Raw genomic sequence first — 20246 nt, 5'->3', positions numbered from 1 at the left:
CAGGGGGATAGCTTGAGGCTCCGTCTCAAAAAAAAAAAAAAAAGAACTACTCTTTCGAATTCAATTTCTATCTTTTCTTCCATTCTATGTACATTATTTGCCATCCATATTCTGAATGTGTTTTCTGATATAGCAGCCATTTGTCTGTGCATGGCATCTTCAGTTGTATGTCCTTTGTGTCATTTCTTCGGGGGGTTGATCTAGTCTGGTTATTCATGTTGCCAGAGTTATTTTGTTGGATCTGTACCATGTTTATTTTCCACCGTTTGGTTATTAGAACTGGTGGGCTGAGATTGAATTATGGTTCCCAAGATAGTAGAGATAGCTTCTGACTAAAGTGCTAAAATTGTACTTGTGGTTTACTACAGCCTTACAGAGGCACCTTTCAGAGTTTTGGCCGGAGACTCAGGACCTACTTGGTGAGGTAGCGCAAGCTAGCTCTGTTTTGGTATCAGCAAACCTCTACCCTGTTTTAAGAAGCCACAGTATTAGGTTTAAATCTTGGCTGTGAAGGGATATAAACAGCTGCAGCGCCTAGCCCCCACCCTTCAGTTATTTTCCACTATAGAACTTCAGAGGTCAACCTCAAAATGTCCCAGTGGACAGCCCCAGACGTGAGTTCCAATTTTGTCTCAGGCAGTGCAAACCTTGTTCAACAGAGAGGGATTCAAAGGTCTCTAACAGTACAATTAGAGCCAAGGATCCACATCCCTGCCTGCCAGACATGGTCTACACTGTTGTCCGCTTCTCTGCTCACAGGCCCAGTTGGAGCCAGGGGCCACGCCCCCACCTGCCAGTCTCAGTCCACTGCCTGGCAAGCCTCTGTTCACAGGCTCTGTTGGAGTCAGGACACCATGCCCCACCCACAGGTCTCAGTCCTCACCTGCCCCCTGGAGATGGGGGACCATACCCCTATCCTCAGGTCTTGGTTCACACCCCAAAAAGCCTATGCTCAAGGGTTCTATTGGAGTCAGCACTACGCCCTTGCCCTCAGGTCTTAGTCTACACCTAGCAAGCCTCTATTTGCAGGCCCAGCAGAAGCTGGGGACCAGCCCTGCCTGCCAAACTCAATCCACAGGGATCAACCACTTTCCTGCTGTGGGTGCCATCAGAGCCAGGGGTTCTGTACCCCTTCCAGACAGACACAACCTGAACCAAGGGTCAACACCACCAGACCACTGACGTACCACCACTGGCCGGGCATAGTCATAACCAGGGGAGTGCTCCTCCTCCTGCCAAGTGTCCCTTTCTTTCCACACCTTCTTTTTTCCCCTGTTAGGCACAGATTCTGTCCTGATGGTTGGTGGTCCATACTATGCCCAGATCTCTCAGGAAAAGACCAAACATTCTGTGTTCTGCAGGGGGCAGAACTTCAGACTGCCTTGCGAGTGGGAAGGGGTGGACTGGGAGTTTGGACTTGCGGAGGAAAATATCTGTTCAATTTTATGCCTGGCGGGGAGATGTCTAGGTTCATAAGTGGGACCTCCCTGGAGAAAGAGACCTGGTGTTTAAGGGCTCTCTGTAGCCAGGTAAAATGAGAGGTCTTTTATTCCCTGCTCGCTGACAGATAGCCTGCAGCGGACGTCCTACTTGGGGGGAGGGGTCTCCCGTCCTTTAGTCAATAGGTTTTGTACCTGTAATTTGTTTTCTTGAATGGTCTTCCTTGGAGTTACAGCTTGCCAAACTTCTTTCTTGGCTTAGCTCCCCATCTTTGGCTTCACAGAGTCTGATTCTGTACAGTTTTTCTTCCTCTTGTCAGGAGCCTCTGCCAAGGGTTTCTACTAGTCGGCCATCTTCCCAGAATTCCTTCCATTCTACTTTCTGTCTCCATGAATTTGACTACTCTAGGTTTCCTCACAAGTGAAGTTATACAGTACTATACCTGCTGTTTTATGACTTCATTATTTTATTTCATATATATCCTCAAGGTTCATCTGCATATCAGAATTTCTTTCCTTTTTAAGGCTAATATTCATTATATGTATATGTCACATTTTGTCCATCTGTCAGTGGATACTTGTTAATGAATGCTAAGAATATAGAAACATAAATATTTTATATTTTAATAAGCCTGAAGTATTTTGTAATATAACACTTTTAAATAGCACTGAATGTTGAAGTCATTGTTTCCTAAGGTGGTTCTTTACTAGTATTTACTTACTTAAATCATACATAGTATATTTTAACATCAGGATTGACTAAACTGGATTCAGACTTTTCATAGTCTGTGTAATCCATAGCTAATTTAAGTGGTATAACCATATTCTGTTACTGTTTAGATGCAGGGTATTTTTTATGAAAATAATTCCTGCCTGTGTCTACTTTACCTTAGGCATTTTTCAACCTCATGTACGACACCTCCTGGTTTTGGCGACCCCCGTAGATATAGTAATTCTTGGACTCAGCTATGCTAATTTGCAAACAGGTATGGCAATCCACATGTTATATTCTTTAAAATAATACTATGTTTATCAATTAATATTATAAATAAAAACTAATTTGGGTGAAATGTTGAATTTTGATGATTCAGATCAATGATTACTATTACCAAATCCTCAGGTGTTTTTTTCAAAACTTTATAGTTTGGATTTTTTTTTTTGGTGTTTTAATATATAACATGTACATGTGTACACATACATATATAGCGGGTTCTGTTTAGAAATAATCAGATTACTTGTATTGGACTTCTTTTTTACCGTTCTTACATGGTTATTGCAAGAATTTTTTTTTTTTTTTTTTTTGGAGACAGCCTCAAGCTGTCCCCCTGGGCAGAGTGCCGTGGCATTACAGCTCACAGCAACCTCCAACTCCTGGGCTCAAGCGAGTCTCCTGCCTCCGCCTCCCAAGTAGCTGGGACCACAGACACCTGCTACAACGCCCGGCTATTTTTTTTTGGTTGCAGCCGTTGTTGTTTGGCGGGTCCGGGCTGGAGATTCGAACCCGCCACCTTAGGTGTACGTGGCTGGCGCCTTAGCCCGTTGAGCTATAGGCACCGAGCCAAGAAATTTTTTTGCAATAAGCGTTTTGTTTGGAATGAATAAAGTACAGTAATTGTGGAAGAGTTAAGAGCGCAGGCCTCTGGAATTTACATATGTAGGCTTGAATCCTGTCTGTGCTGAGGAAAGTTCAGGAGCCTAAGTTTCCCACCTGTGAATTAGGGGACAGTATTGGCCATAATACACAGGGCTTTCTTCCCAAGGCGCGGTCCTGGCCTGTATCAGACTTCTTATAGTAATTTAAGAATGCATGTTGTAGAAACTTTTGACTATATCAGTAACAATTCTGTAAGTATAAGTTCTGAAGATAATGCAGAAATTATTTTAAACTATAAAAAAGCTAATAAATTGATTTATGTATTTTTTCTTTTCTTAAAAAAGTAGGTTCTGGAATTCTTAATGATAGTATGTCTGGTGGAATGCAGTTGCTTCCAGATCCTTTATATTCTCTTCCTACTGATAATACTTACCTTTTAACCATAACTTCTACTGATAATGGCAGAATTTTCTTGGCTGGAAAGGATGGCTGTTTATATGAAGTAGCATACCAAGTAAGTCTAACTTTTTTTCTTAATTTTAGGGACAGGGTTTCACTCTGTCATCTAGTCTTGAGTCCAGTGGCACAATTTTCACTAACTATAATCTTGAAACCCAGGGCTGGAGTGATCTTCATGCCTCAGCCTTCTGAGCAACTGAGGAGTCTGATATTTATTAAGATATTTTTCCTTTATCTTGATGGTTTAGGGAAAGATAGGCTTTTATTTTTATTTTCTATTAGGACATTTATATACATATATATATATATTTATTTATTTAGAGAGATATTCTTACTTTGTTGCCCTTGGTAAAGTGCTGTGGCATCACAGCTCCCAGCAACCTCCAGTTCTTGGGCTTAGGCGATTCTCTTGCTTCAGCCTCCCAAGTAGCTGGGAGTGACCCCTGCAACACTTGGCTATTTTTTTTTGTTGCAGTTTGGCCTGGGCCGGGTTCGAACCCAGTACCCTCAGTATATGGGGCTGGTGCCCTACTCACTGAGCCACAAGCACCGCCCAACATTAATATATTTTTATGGAAAATATTCAAGCTTCTGGTTGACACAGTAGTCCTCCAGGACTATATAATGCCTACAAAACACAGTTTTCGCTTCAGAGGTAAAAGACTATCATGTCCTGTATGTCTTTATAGAACATGATATACACATTGAGAGATGCATATATAAATATCTGTACATAATATATTTTATGTTTGTGTATATAAAAATACATAGTATACTTTTTCAAATTGTGTTTTTCCCTGGATTATTGATTGTTTTATTTCACAATTGCCTTTTTACTTTACAGTGTATCTTGAAAGTCTTTCTTTGTCAGTATTTTGTTGATATTTTTAATTACAGATTAAACTTAGTAGTTAATTTTGAATAGTAAGTATTGCTTTATTTGTCATCACTAGATTTTAGGAAGTTTTGAAGATTTTTATTGATCTGGGTATATAGTAGTTATGAGGGAATCACACACCTTTACAAGTTATTTTTTATTTTTATTTTTTTTAAGGCAGAAGCAGGTTGGTTTAGCCAAAGATGTAGAAAAATAAACCACTCAAAGAGCGCACTTTCTTTCCTTGTTCCTTCCTTGCTACAATTCACATTCTCAGAAGATGGTAAGTAGAAAACAATAAATAAAGCAAATTTTTAGCATTTTGTTGCTTCAGCATTTTCTTCAGAAATTCTCATTTTTAATTGAAATAGTTTGTCATATGAAGTGGCATATGTTACAGGGTATCTTTTTTTTTTTTTTGAGACAGAGCCTCAAGCTGTCCCCCTGGGTAGAGTGCTGTGGCATCACAGCTCACAGCAACCTCTAACTCCTGGGCTCAAACGAGTCTCCTGCCTCCGCCTCCCAAGTAGCTGGGACCACAGGCACCCGCCACAATGCCCTGCTGTTTTTTGGTTGCAGCTGTCATTGTTGTTTTGGTGGGCCCGGGCTGGATTCAAACCCGCCACCTTACGTGTATGTGGCTGACGCCTTAGCCACCTGAGCCACAGGTGCCAAGCCTGTTATAGGGTATCTTAAAAGGTGAGGGGATTATAAAACAGGCAAAGTATGGGTTTTATTCTTGAGTTGCTTATCCTAGAACACACATGTTTTGGAACATGTGTTCAAAACAGCTGTACATACTTAAACCAAAATGTGTGTGTATGTGTATATTTATAAAAAAGATAAGCATTTAGACATCTAATACATGTTTTGCCTGGTCTGGAACAGAATCTCAGTATAAAATGTATATCTCAGTTTTTCATGAACTAAGATTTAGGTGAAATAATTTTAAAATACTTTGGCAAGATAAGACAAATATACTTAAATGTTAGTCTCACTGAATTTATAAGTCTTTTCTTATACAATAAATGATAAACTAAATTGGAAATTTCATGAAGGATCAGGTATAATTATTCTATGTGTTTCTAGTATATAATAAATATCATTTCGGCGGCACCTGTGGCTAAGTGAGTAGGGTGCCGGCCCCATATACCAATGGTGGCAGGTTCAAGCCAAACTGTAACAAAAAATAGCCAGGCATTGTGGGTGCCTGTGGTCCCAGCTACTTGGGAGACTGAGGCAAGATAATCGCATAAGCCCAAGAGCTGGAGGTTGCTGTGAGCTATGATGCCATGGCTACTGAGGGAGACGAAATGAAACTCTGTAAAAAATAAATAAATAAATATCATTAATGGAGAAATAGACCAGAGCTTGGTTTCGGTTTGGCTTAAAATTCATTTAGCAACCTGAGTAACATGTTTGTGATGTTATTAACCCAGAAACAGTATTTAGGATCTGTGGTTTCATGTTTTGTCTGACTTAAATGGCCTGATCCTTATACAGGTATCCTAAGACTTAATTACAAAGTAAGAAGGAGGAAAGCCCCGGAGTTCAAAATTCTAATTTGTCGATTTTAATTTGTTTTAACTGGCTTCTATGTTCAATTTGTTAATCCTTGTTTTGTTTTGTTTTTTGTCTTACTTTTAGATCCTATTGTTCAGATTGCAATTGATAATTCTAGATATATTTTATATACACGATCTGAGAAAGGAGTGATACAGGTAAGTATTAATCTTATGGTACCATGTGAAGATTTTTTTTAAATCCCTATTTTTAAGGAATAAGATTCAATAACTTTGAAACTTATCCTGTGACCCATGTATTCTTAAACAAAAACCATTCCAAATCACATCTTATGGCCCTTTTTATAAAATTTTATATCTCCGAATGTTTTGATAATGTTTATTAAAAGTACTATAAATAAAGGATCCCTAAGGAGGAAAAGTTTATTTGTAAAGCTTTATTATTAATATCTGTTCAGTATATAATGGTGTTTAAGTTAGAATTTTTTTTTTATTCATAGGTTTATGATTTGGGCCACGATGGACAAGGAATGAGCAGAGTTGCCTCAGTTTCACAGAATGCTATTGTCTCTGCTGCTGGTAACATTGCTAGGTAATGTTAATTTATTTTATAGGCATAATTATATTATTTCTGTGTAGTATATTAAAATTAAATTATGTTTATGTTTGAAACAGAGAGCTGCTAGAGACTCCAAGAAATTCTTTTTATTCTGTTTTTTTGCAGTTTGTTTTTGAGATGAGTATCTCTGTTTCCTGGCTACTCATACTCCTGAACTCAATTGATCCTCCTATCTCAGCCTCCTGAGTAGCTGGGATTACAGACACCTGTCACCATAAGAACTATTTTATTCTTACGTTTAATGGTTTGAAACATTTGGTTTTACTATGTAAAGTACAGCTTCAAGGCCTACATGGTTCAAGTTTAGTTGACTTGATTATTGACACGTGCAGAATATAGAATTTCACAGTTGTCATATGCTCATTTTATTCATGAGGACATTGAACCTAAGGGATGTTACTTAGGTTCAAGTAAGTGCTTGAACCCAACTTAGAAGCCAGATCTTCAGATATTTTCTGCTGTTTACCAATATCCCAATTGCTTTGGTCAGCTGCAGATATTCTTTCTCCCAAATAAAGGCCTCATCTTACATTTTTAGCTTTTATTGTTTATGTGTCTAGGTAATTGCTAGAATCAGATGTCATAATGAAAAATCAACATTTAAAAAATTTTTGCTCTTAAGTAAAAAAAATTCTGAAGGCATATATAATTTTAAACATGATGCTTGTTTTTTTCCCTTAACTTTGTTTTGGAAATTTCTTTAAAAAATTAAAGAAATTAAAAGAACAATATGATAAAAACTGTTACATCCTTCATCTTTATTCACCAGTTGTTAACGTTTTTATATGACATTTAAAAGTAAGTTGCAGACATCATGACATTTGTTCATCCTTAAATCTTCAGCTTCCTCTCATATCTCTTTCATAACATAGTACAATGATCATACCTAAGAAAACGAACAGTAATTCTGTAATATTACTTGCTAATTATAGTCTACATTAAAATTGCCCAATAGTGCCAGAATCTTTATCTGTTTCTCTTTCCATTTTTTCCAGTTTCAGTCAGAGCTTATGAATTGGTAATTAGTCTCTTTAATATACAACAGCCCCTTCACTATCTTTTGTTTTTCAAAACATTGATATTTGGGAGGGAAAGGCAGAAAATTATTTACTGAATAGTCCAATTTCTGATTCATCTATTTCTTTTTTTTTTTTTTTTGAGACAGAGCCTCAAGCTGTCCCCCTGGGTAGAGTGCCATGGCATTACAGCTCACAGCAACCTCCAACTCCTGGGCTCAAGCGAGTCTCCTGCCTCCGCCTCCCAAGTAGCTGGGACCACAGGCGCCTGCCACAACGCCCGGCTATTTTTTGGTTGCAGCCATCATTGTTGTTTGGCGGGTCCGGGCTGGGGATTCGAACCCGCCACCTTAGGTGTACGTGGCTGGCGCCTTAGCCGGTTGAGCTATAGGCGCCGAGCCATCTATTTCTTTATAATTAAATTCTTAGTAATTTTTTTTAGCTAATATTACATAGGTGATGTGAACTTATTGCATTATATCAGGAGGCACAGAATATTAGTTTTCCCACTTGTGAACACTTGGTTAAGGTAATGTTTACCAAATACCTACATTATAAAGGCCTGTTCCCCGCCTTGTTAATTAGTACTAATCCTTACAATTATCATTTTATACTTTGACAGCATTTAGTTCCCCATCAGCCATTTACGTAATCATTTTAGCCTTTTGTAATGCTCTATGTTTGAAAATAGGGTTACTCTTAATAGTATTAATGTTAAAAGTATGCATTTAAGAGTTTTTGCCGTTCTTTTTTACCATTGTAAACCTTCTTAAGAAGTTAGTATTAGGATCGGTGACCATAGCACAGTGGTTACTATGCCAGTCACATACACTGAAGCTGGCAGGTTCAAACCCAACCCGGGCCAGCTAAACAACAATGACACCTGCAACAGAAAAGAAAAAAATAGCCAAGCCTTCTGGTGGGTGCCAGTAGCCCTAGCTTCTTGGAGGCTGAGGCAAGAGAATCACTTAAGTCCAAGAGTTTGAGGTTGCTGTGAGGTGTGACGCCATGTCATTCTACCAAGGTCGACATAGTTAGACTCTTGTCTCAAAAAAAAAAAAAAGTTAGTATGAAATTATTTTAGGATATGTATATTTAGACATGTAAAAATGCTGATTGAAATGTTTATTATAATTTAGTATGCACATTTTTAAAAGACTAGTTTTTCTCATTTCTTTTAGGACCATCGATCGTTCTGTTTTTAAGCCAATTGTTCAAATAGCAGTGATTGAAAATTCTGAATCACTGGACTGTCAGTTATTGGCTGTCACACATGCAGGTATGTTTATATAGCTGCAAGTGTTACAACTTTTGATAATCATTAGAATCATTAGATATGGAAATTTATGACTAGAAATATGTTTTTGCTTCAATATCAGTTGTCAAGCCATATTAATTCATAAAATTAAAGATTTGGAAAACTGGACGATTCCCCTGTTCTGTCTCCTTATCTTATAGATGTAAAACCAGATCTGGAAGGAAGTGGCACACATTTTGTGTTAAAGCATGAATGGGGGCATAGGCTCCTTTGACTTGTTGCAAGTTCTTTCTACTGAAATATATTGACCCACTTTTCAATTCCAAGTGATGTTTTCTTAAGAATCTGTTGCAGCTAGTAGTCCAGATGGTAACTTAATCCCAGTCAGGAAAGTGATTTGTGGTTTTAACAGACTTCTGTGTTTCTAAATGGAATTACTTCAATAAAACATGCACCTTGATCCTTTATTTTGTGTTATTGATGCATAATTTTACCCCATCTTCAGGTGTTAGGTTGTATTTCAGCACTTGTCCATTCAGACAACCATTGGCACGACCTAATACACTGACACTGGTTCATGTCCGCTTACCTCCTGGATTCTCAGCATCGTCAACAGTGGAAAAACCTTCCAAAGTACATAAAGCTCTTTATAATAAAGGTAAGTTCTTAAAATTATAAGACACCGTGAGGCATTTGAAAATGCTGTAAACCAATTACCCAATAACGTTTAGAATGTTTTGGTTTTTATCTAGTTACTCATTCTTTGTAATAACTTTTATAGTATTTCAAGCATTTTCAGTTGGTGTGTATATAAAAATAATACTATTTTTCAAGTCAGTATTAATTTTAGCGTGTTAACTTTGCATATGAATTCACTTGTCAAAATCATTACCATATCCAGGTATTAGACTCTTTGAACTCTTAGAATAGTTGGGAAAACTCAAGTGACTTTTTTGATACCTTGCCTACTGATATGAAGAGTTTTGTATCCAACAGTACAAAATCTTGATAACAAAGTCTTTAGAATTCATAAGTTCTAGCTAAACATCAAAACTAGAAAAATTTGTAAGTACTTTTTCCCACTATGGGAAAGCATTTCCAGAACATTTTTTTTGTTTGTTTTCTAACTATTTTAAAGCCTTTTATATGCTTATTCTGTCTCTTCTAACATTTTCTTGTTTTATACCCAAATGAAACTTTCCTTTACAAATAGAGGTTTTTCAAATTTATAGGATCATGTACCTTCCCAGTTTGTTTTTTTTTTTTTTTTTTTTTTTGAGACAGAGTCTTACTGTGTCAGGCTTGGTATGTAGCATCACAGCTCACAGCAGCCTCAAACTCCTGGGCTTAAATGATTCTCTTTCCTCAGCCTCCTGAGTAGATGAGACCACAGGTGCTCACCACAATGCCCAGCTATTTTTGTTGTTGTTGTTTCACATTGATGCTTAGCAGGCCTTGGCCCATCTCAAACCCACCAGCCTTGGTATATGTGGCCAGTGCCCTGCTCACTGAGCTACAGGTGCCGAGCTGGAGACATTGATTTTATATCCTGAGACTCCACTATATTTCTTGATCACTTCCAGGAGTCTTGTTGGGAGTCTTGTTGAGTCTTTGGGATTTTCTAAGTATATCATATCATTAGCAAAGAGCAAGAGTTTGACTTCTTCTGCCCCCATTTGGATGCCCTTTATATTCTCCTTTTGCCTGACTGTATTAGCTAGAACTTCCAGAACTATGTTGAATAGTAGTGGTGATAGTGGACGTTCTTGCCTGGTTCCAGTTCTCAGTGGAAAAGCTTTCAGTTTTACTCCATTCAGTATGGTATTAGCTGTGTGTTTGTCATAAGTGGCTTCAGTCAGGTTAAGAAATGTGCCACCTATGCCTGTTTTCTTAAGTGTTCTTGTTAGAAAAGGATGCTGAATTTTATTAAATGCTTTTTCTACATCTATTGAGAGGATCGTAATGGTCTTTGTATTTGTTTCTATTGATATGGTGAATTACATTTATGGATTTGTATATGTTAAAACAGTCTTGCATCCCTGGGATGAAGCCTACTTGATCATGATGTATAATTTTTTTTTTTTTTTTTTTGAGACAGAGCCTCAAGCTGTCCCCCTGGGCAGAGTGCCGTGGCATTACAGCTCACAGCAACCTCCAACTCCTGGGCTCAAGCGAGTCTCCTGCCTCTGCCTCCCAAGTAGCTGGGACCACAGGCGCCCGCCACAACGCCCGGCTATTTTTTTTTTTTTTGGTTGCAGCCGTCATTGTTGTTTGGCGGGTCCGGGCTGGGGATTCGAACCCGCCACCTCAGGTGTACGTGGCTGGCGCCTTAGCCGGTTGAGCTATAGGCGCTGAGCCGATGTATAATTTTTTTAATGTGTAGCTGCAATCTATTAGCCAAGAATTTTTTTTTTGGAGACCAAGTCTCAAGCTATCCCCTTGGGTAGAGTGCTGTGACATCACAGCTCACAGCAACCTCTAACTCCTGGGCTCAAGCGAGTCTCCTGCCTCTGCCTCCCAAGTAGCTGAGACCACAGGCGCCCGCCACAACGCTCGGCTATTTTTTGGTTGCAGCCGTCGTTGTTGTTTGGCAGGCTCAGGCTGGATTCGAACCTGCCACCTTAGAGGTGTATGTGGCTGGCGCCTTAGCCACTTGAGCCATAGGTGCCAAGCCTATTAGCCAAGATTTTATTGAGTATTTTTGCATTGATATTCATTAGTGAAATTGGCCTGTAGTTCTCCTTTTTAGTTGGGTCCTTTCCTGGTTTTAGAATCAGGTTGATGTTTGTTTCATAGAATATGTTGTGGAAGGTTCCTTCCTTCTCAGCGTTCTAGAGTAGAATCTGCAGTATAGCTAAAAGCTCTTCTTTGAAGGTTTGATAGAATTCTTGTGTGAGGCCATGTGGTCCAGGGCTTTTTGTGTGTGTGTTAAAAGCTTTTCTATTCTTTCTTCGGTCTCAATGCTTGATAGTGGTCTATTCAAGAAATCTATTTCTTCCTGATTAAGTCTAAGGAGATTGTGTGATTCCAAGTATTGACCCATTTCCTCCACATTGTCAAGTTTTGGGGCATAGAGTTTTTTTATGGTATCAGAAATAATTTCTTGCATCTTTGTGATATCAGTTCTTATTTACCCCTTTTCGTTTCTGAATGAGGTTATTAAAGATTTTACTTTTCTGTTTCTAGTTAATATAGCCAATGGTTTATTGATTTTATTTATATTTTTGAAGAATCAACTTTTTGTTTCATTAATTTTCTGAATGATTCTTTCATTTTCAGTTTCATTTATTTCTGATTTAATTTTGGTTATTCTGCTAGGTTTGGGATTGGATTGCTCTTGCTTTTCCATTTCTTTAAGCTGATTCATTAGGTTATTGATGTGTTCTCTTTCTGTTTTTTGAATGTAGGCATCTAATATGATAAATTTACTTCTTTAGGACTGCTTTTGCAGTATTCCACAGGTTTTGGTGGCTTGTGTTTTCATTGTTATTATGCTTAAGGAAGTTAATGATTTCCTTCTTTGTTTCTTCTTGCCCCAACTGCCATTCAGCATAAGGTAGTTTAGTTTCCATGCCTTTGTTTGGGAATGAAAATATTTTTTTGTAGTTGAGTTCCATCTTTTATTGCCTTGAGGTCTGAAAAGACATAAGGTATAATGTTAATTATTTTGATTTTGTTGAGGTTCGATTTGTATCCTAGGAGGTGATCTGTTTTGGAGAATGTTCTGTGGGCTGACGACAAGAATATATATTCTTTAGCTTTGAAATGGTGTGTTCTGTATATTTCTATTAAGCTCAATTGTTTGAGGGTCATGTTTACATCCTTGTATCTTTGTTTGGTTTCTGTTGAGAGGATCTGTCCAGCTCTGTAATAGTCTAGTATAAAAGTCTCAGCTATTGTGGTGTTATAGGATATCAGATTGCTCAGACCAATTAAGGTTTGTTTCATCAATCTGGGAGCATTTATGTTTGGTGCATATGTTTTTAGAATTGAATGTCCTCTTACTGTATTGTTCCCTTGACCATTATGAAGTGACCCTTTGTTTTATTTTTAATTTTGAGAGATGGGGTCTTGCTATGTTGCCCAGGATGGCCTCAGTGGGGTCTTGTTATGTTGCCCAGTGATCCTCTCATCTCAGCTTGTTGAGTAGCTGGGATTATGTGCCTGCACCACCATGTTCAGCTTAAATTACAGTTTTCAAACTGCTATGTGCTAAAATTTAAAACATCTTCTGCCACCTTTATATAAACTAATTTTTCTCAAGCCTCTTGTATATTTTATTAATTAATTTGATCCCTTTAGCTAAAATCATCCAGTGGACTTAAAACTGATACCACTGACATTAGTGTGAAGGGAGCATATTAGCAGGAGGAGCTGGATTTGAGTATAGGAGAATATATTTTGAAATCAAGCTGTAATATCAGCTAGGTAAATTGAGGCAATTGTTTTTATAGTACATTTATTTCTGCCATTCCACTAGTGCCTTTGTCATTTTTATTCATGGAATTTTTGAACAAATTGGGATGTAAATTCTGTTTTATTAAGTATTAAGTACCATTTATTGCGACTCATGGCATTTTTTAAATACTGAATAGGTTTTTACAAAGTTAATAATTAAGGTGATCAACTCTTTGGATGTAAAATAATAAATTTAGACATGCTAAAATGTGAAAAAAAATGTTTACATGAAAGAAAGGCAGTATAAGATCAAGAACACTTAATGGTTCTACCCTACCAATAATTATGTGTTCTTTTTTTTCCTTTTGTTTGAGACAAAGTCTCAAGCTATCGCCCTGGCTAGAGGGCCATGGTATCACAGCTCATAGCAACCTCAAACTCTTGTGGTTGAGGCTTCAGTGATTCTCTTACCTCAGCCTCCAAAGTAGGTGGGATTACAGGTGCCTGCCACAATACCCAGCTATTTTTTGGTTGTAGTTGTCATTGTTATTTGGCAGGCCCAGGCTGGATTCGAACCCGCCAGCTCTGGTGTTTGTGGCTGACACCCTAGCTGTTGAGCTACACTTGCCGAGCCAATTATGTGATCTTTTAGGGAATTTTAAATTTTATTTTGTAATTTGTTTGCGTGTCAATATTATTGTGTTTTATATATAGAGAGATATGTATTAATGTTAATAATTTTTATTAATGTTATTTGGGATGCATATCATCTGATATCGTTTAATAAGATTTTATGTATTAAACTTTTAGGTATTCTATTGATGGCAGCCTCAGAAAATGAGGATAATGACATTTTATGGTGTATCAACCATGATACTTTTCCTTTCCAGAAACCAATGATGGAAACCCAGGTAAGTTATCCTGAGATTGCTAAAGAAAATATTTTACAATTATAAATGAAGAATATTACAGTGATTTATTGCTGTTTGTTTGTAATAATATTACATCTTTAGAAATCTTATTGAAAAGAATTATCTACAGTTAATTCTTTGTTCTTTTCTGTCGTAGTAGGAGTTATTGTGATAATCACTAAAAAATCCTTAAGTAGAACATTGGAACTCTTTTAGATTGTTTTCTATAATGTATCTGAAAATATAATTATCTTTTCTGAAATGATCTTTGTTTCATTTAAATACATATGTACTTTTTTTAGTTTAATCATGTGCTGTTCATTATAGCTCTGACTTAGAATTTTATCCAAAAAAATCTTTTTGTAATTTTGCCTAAATTTTTAAAATTTTTTTTTTTTTAAATTACAGAAATTTCCAAACAGGCTTGGCACCTATAGCACAGTGGTTATGGTGCCAGCCACATATACCGAGACTGGTAAGTTTAAACCTGGGCCGCTAAACAACAATGACAACTGCAGCAAAAAATAGCTGGGTATTACAGTCCTGTAGTCCCAGCTGTTTGGGAGGCTGAGGCAAGAGAATTGCTTAAGAACAAGAGTTTGAGGTTGCTGTGAGCAGTGACACTATGGCACTCTACTGAGGGTGACAAAATGAAACTATTGTCTCAAAAAAAGAAAAAGACATTTCCAAACATACACAAAGAGTTTGGTAAATTGAACCTCATATGAGAGAATTACCACCATTTTTTTCTATTTTATCTTTCTTCCCTACATATTCAAATTCACACATAGTCGTGTTTTGAAAGCAAAGCAGTATATACTTCATGAAGTTGATGTAGTGTTCACAGGTGAGAGACAAGGCTGCCATGAACTCACCTCCTGGGCTCTCCTTCCCTCACCACAGGCCATCCATCCTAGTCTCTAGCTCATGAAGTGGTAAGGGGAGGCCATCTCTCTTCTTCCTTTTGATGTCCTCTGTCCACTCCATCTGTCCTCTTAGGTAATCCTAGGAGCCCAGGAGGCTGCTGATCAAACCAGACAAACCAACCCCTACACAGTGTGAATGTCTAATACTGTCTGTTTGGAGCCATCTCTCAGACATTTTTAGTTCTAGCTGTTACTGCCTACATTCTGATGATTCTCAGACTTAAACCTTTCCAGTTATGGGGAATGGAAAAAGGTATGTGTAAGTACAAGGAATAAAAACCTAACTCCCAGGGATGGGAGTGTGGTTTGCATGAGCTCTGTGAAGTTTCTGGCTCAGTTCAAGGAGCTGGAGTAGGACAGGAGGTAAGATAAGGAGGTATGAAGCACCTTTCTCATTCGTTCCTTTAGTCTTTCAACTACTGAACATGTACTTTATACCTTGTGCTATGAGCTGTGAGGATTGAGAACTTAAACTCTGTCTTGACTGGGATGAAGTGTTGTAGGAATGTGGGTTTGAGTCCCAGCTGTACCTGCTCAGACTTTCTTTCCTCATTTGTATGGATTATAACAGTACTGACCTCTATGGAGTTCTGAGGTTAAATAAGTTCATGTATGCAAGGCACTCACATTGCTGCCTGGCACATAGGAAACACTCAATAAATGTTAACTTTTTTTTTTTTTAAGCATATGCTATACTTCATATCATTTCATTGGTATAATATCTGACTTCTCAAATAAATACAGACTTTTATATGAACTTTGATTAAATTCTAGATTTCCACAAACATGTGCAACTATGAAAGACATTGAGACAATAGGGGAAATTTTATATGAATGGGACATTTGATTATATTAGGGAATTCTTAATCTTCTTAATATGATAATAATACTAGGGTTATATAAGAGACCATCCTTATTTTTAGGAGATACATACAAAGTTATTTGGAGGTGACATATGATGTGTGTAGCTTGCCATCTATAGTTTGCTTTCAAATGGTGTAATAAAACAAAAAATACATAGGAAGAGAAAGGCAAATAGGTCAAAATACTAATAATTGTTGGAGAAGTATTGGATGTATGGACATTGACTATATTTTTAACATTTTTGGATGCTTGAATTTTTTATTATAAAGTATTTTAAAGTACTAAAGCACTTTTTAAAAGAAAGATAGTATCTTAGCTGGGAAAGTAAATATAATTACAGAATAGAACAAAAATCTATATGTGGCTGGTCACAGTAGCTCATGCTGTAATCATAGCACTCTGGGAGTCTGAGGTGTACTGCTTGAGGCCAGGAGTTCGAGATCAGCTTGAGGAAGAATGAGACCCTGTCTCTACAAAAAATAGAAAACTTAGCCAGGTGTAGTGACATGCATCTGTAATCCCACCTACTTAGGAGGCTGAGGCAAGAGGATTGCTTGAGCCAAGGAGTTTAAGGTTGCATTGAGCTATGATGATAAACCAGTGCACTCTAGCCTAGGTGATGGTGTGAGACTGTCTCAAAAAAGAAGAAAAACTTTACATATGAGTAAAATACAAGCACTGATTAATCTATGCTAGAAAGGTAGTAGAATATTTATTCTTTTTTTTTTTTTTTTTTTGGTTGCAGCCATCATTGTTGTTTGGCGAGTCTGAGCTGGATTCAAACCCGCCACCTTAGGTGTATGTGGCTGGCGCCTTAGCCACTTGAGCCACAGGTGCCAAGCCAGAATATTTATTCTTTAGTTGAGAAAATTATAATTCTAGTAAGTTGTATTTACAATTTATCTTTTAAAAATTTAATTAATTGGGCAGCGCCTGTGGCTCAAAAAGGTAGGGTGCTGGCTCCATATGCTGAAGGTGGTGGGTTCAAACCCAGCCCTGGCCAAAGAAAAAATAATTAATTAAATTTATTTTTGAGACAGAATCTCACTTATCACCTTCAGTAGAAAGCCATGGCATCATAGCTCACAGCAACCTCAAACTCTTGGGCTCAACTGATTCTCTTGTCTCAGCCTCCCAAGTAGCTGGGACTACAGGTACCCAGCACAACACCCGGCTATTTTTTAGAGGTAGCATTTCAAAGCATTAATTCATTAAGTAAACTCTATACATTGCAAATCTTTTTTTAAAAGAAGTTGCCAGAGTCCCTTATTGAAAAATTCTTTAAATTGCATCAGGTAATCACTTATACTTTTTTTTTTAAATATGATGATATTTTACATAGTACAACAGGGGGACTGATAATTCTACATTAATTGGGACTAAAATACTGCAATAAACAGATAATATTAATGATATTGCTTTCTTTGCCTAAGTCAAATGTATACCAACATTTGAAAGCAAGATTAATATGGTACAAATATTTTAGTAAACTCAGGGTTTTATTCTCTGTTGTTGAGATGCTTTTTAGAGATGCTTATTTCCTCAAAGCCTCTCTCATTGCAATATGCTGTTGCTCAGGCTGATCTTGAACCCGTGAGCTCAAGCAATCCACCCACCTTGGCCTCCCAGAATGCTAAGATTATAGGTGTGAGCAACAGTGCCTAGCCCTTCTTTGTTTTTTTAAAAGAGAAGCTCACTCTGTCACTTTGGGTAGAGGGCCATGGCACCATAGCTCACGGCACCCTCAAATTCCTGGGCTCAAGCAATCCTCCTGCTCAGCTTTCCAAGTAGCTGGGACTATAGGCATGTACCACCATGCCAGGCTAATTTTTCTCAGGTGTGAGCTATTGCACTTGGCCTACAGTTTATCTTTTTTTTTTTTTTTTGAGACGGAGCCTCAAGCTATCCCCCTGGGTAGAGTGCCATGGCATCATGCTCACAGCAACCTCCAACTCCTGGGTTCAAGCAAGTCTCCTGCCTCAGCCTCCCAGGTAGCTGGGACCACAGGCGCCCGCCACAACGCCTTGCCATTTTTTGGTTGCAGCCATTATTGTTGTTTGGCGGGCCTGGGCTGGGGATTCAAACCCGCCACCTTAGGTGTATGTGGCTGGCGCCTTAGCCGCTTGAGCCACAGGCGCTGAGCCTCCTACAGTTTATCTTAAGAAAAGTTTGCTTTTATCCTCTAGTATGAAAGGAGTATTTATTAGTGTAGAAAATGTCTAATTAAAAGAAAAAGATAATAGAAATTTAAATACATAGTTTTTGGAATATTTTTCTTTTCTTTTTCTTTTTTTTTTTTGAGACAGAGCCTCAAGCTGTCGCCCCGGGTAGAGTGCTGTGGCATTATAGCTCACAGCAACCTCAAATTCCTGGTTTAAGTGATTATCTTGCCTTAGCCTCCCTAATAGCTGGGACTACAGGCGCCCGTCACAATGCCCGGCTACTTTTTGGTTGTAGTTGTCATTGTTGTTTGGCAGGCCCAGGCTGGATTCCAGCCCTCCAGCTCTGGTGTATGTGTCTGGTGCCTTGGCTGCTTGAGCTACAGGCGCCAAGCCCACTGCATTTAGCAATTAGGTATATATTCTTTGAGAGGATTTTGCTTTCTGTAACTTCAATAAAATGTGTGAAATTATTATTTCTTTTTCATAGATGACAACCCGTGTTGATGGTCATTCCTGGGCTCTTTCTGCAATAGATGAATTAAAAGTAGATAAGATAATTACACCTTTAAATAAAGATCATATTCCAATAACTGACTCACCAGTTGTTGTACAACAGCACATGTTACCTCCGAAGAAATTTGTTCTTCTCTCAGCACAGGTATGTACATATTCTGTTATGGTAGGAACAAAAAGAGAAGCAATACTTCTTGTTATTGTCAAGTACACTGAAATAGTTGTTTAATGCAGTCATTTTCTTAAGTACTTAGAAATGTTTACTCTTGTGGTATTCTTAAGGAATACTTTGTTAAGGCAGCATTTCTATCATTAGTAGCAACATAAAATAACTTATACCGTTAGAATATAATTATGTAACCAGAGTAATATGTATAACGTATATGTTTTATTTTTAAGAACAACCAAATATATTTCTTATAGTTCTCACTTATTAAAAATCATTTCCTGGCTCAGCACCCGTAGCAAAGTGGTTACGTCGCCAGCCATATACACTGAAGTTGGCAGGTTCGAACCTGGCCCGGGCTGGCTAACCAACAATGACAACTGCAACAAAAAATAGCCAGGCATTGTGGTGGGTGCCTGTAGTCCCAGCTACCTGGGAGGCCGACACTAGAAAATCTCTTGAGCCCAAGAGTTTGAGGTTGCTGTGAGCTGTAATGCCACAACACTCTACTAAGGGTGACATAGTGAGACTCTGTCTCCAAAAAAAAAAATCATTATATTAATTTTTATATAGTAATGCACTGACAAAATTAAAATGGCTAACAGAAGTATATACAACGAAATCTCTTACTCTGCTAGGCACGGGGGCTCACTCTTATAATCCTTGGACAATCCTTGGCCTATAAGAGGCCAAGGCCAGTGGATTACTTGATCTCAGAAGTTTGAGACCAACCTGAGCAAGAGTGATACCCTGTCTCTTAAAAAAACAAAAAAAATTAGTCAAGTGTTGTGGCACATGCCTGTCGTCCCAGCTACTTGGGAGGCTGAGGCAAGAGGATCACTTGAGCCTAAGAATTTGAGGTTGCTATGAGCTGTGATGCCACAGCACTCTACTAAGTGTGATAAAAATGAGTCTGTCTAAAAAAAAAGAAAGAAATCTCCCACCTTTCTTCTAGACACTCAGGTTATCAGTATATGTGTATCCTTCCAGAGATGGATGTACAAATAAAACAAATGTATTTTTAAAAAATGGTAACACATTATATATATTGTTTTGTAGTTTATATTCTATATTTCAAAAATATAAGATTCATGCATGAAGCACCTTCTCATTCTCTTTTGTAGTTTAAAGGTGTTCCTTTGTATGTATGTACCATATTTAACTAGGTCCCCATTACGGAGTTATCTTTTTCTGTTAAAAAACACAACCTTGTTAGCTAGGCATGGTGGTGGCTCACATCTGTTATACCAGCATTTTGGAAGTCCAGTGCAGGAGGATTGCTTGAGCCTAGGAATTTGAAACTAGTCTGGACAATATAGTGAAACTTTGTTTCTGCAAAAAAATTTTTAAAAAGAAGTTAGCTGGTATAGTGCACATCTATAGCTCCAGCAGTTTGGAAGGTTGAGGTGGGAGAATTGTTTAATCCCAGGAGTTGGCGATTACAGTGAGCTATGATTGGGCCACTGCACTTCAGCCCGGGTAAGGAAGCAAAACCCAGTCTCTCCAAAAAAAAAAAAAAAA

The 20246-nt window shown here is 37.9% G+C and overlaps 1 protein-coding gene across 1 annotated transcript in view; it reads left to right on the top strand.

Moving 5' to 3' along the window:
• Positions 1–20246, top strand: part of NUP155 (nucleoporin 155) — an 84201-nt gene that overhangs the window by 20071 nt on the left and 43884 nt on the right. The window contains exons 5-13 of the mRNA XM_023515018.1: positions 2333–2425; positions 3378–3547; positions 4547–4652; positions 6017–6090; positions 6393–6484; positions 8709–8806; positions 9291–9443; positions 13994–14094; positions 18534–18704. Of these exons, the coding sequence (XP_023370786.1) occupies positions 2333–2425; positions 3378–3547; positions 4547–4652; positions 6017–6090; positions 6393–6484; positions 8709–8806; positions 9291–9443; positions 13994–14094; positions 18534–18704 (1058 nt within the window). The remainder of the gene's footprint in view (positions 1–2332; positions 2426–3377; positions 3548–4546; positions 4653–6016; positions 6091–6392; positions 6485–8708; positions 8807–9290; positions 9444–13993; positions 14095–18533; positions 18705–20246) is intronic.

The sequence above is a fragment of the Otolemur garnettii genome, unplaced genomic scaffold (assembly GCF_000181295.1).
Source record: "Otolemur garnettii isolate 467f Iridium unplaced genomic scaffold, OtoGar3 scaffold00063, whole genome shotgun sequence".
NCBI lineage: Eukaryota > Metazoa > Chordata > Mammalia > Primates > Galagidae > Otolemur > Otolemur garnettii.
Note: the sequence above shows the minus strand (reverse complement) of the source record. Positions and strands in the feature narration are given on the sequence as shown.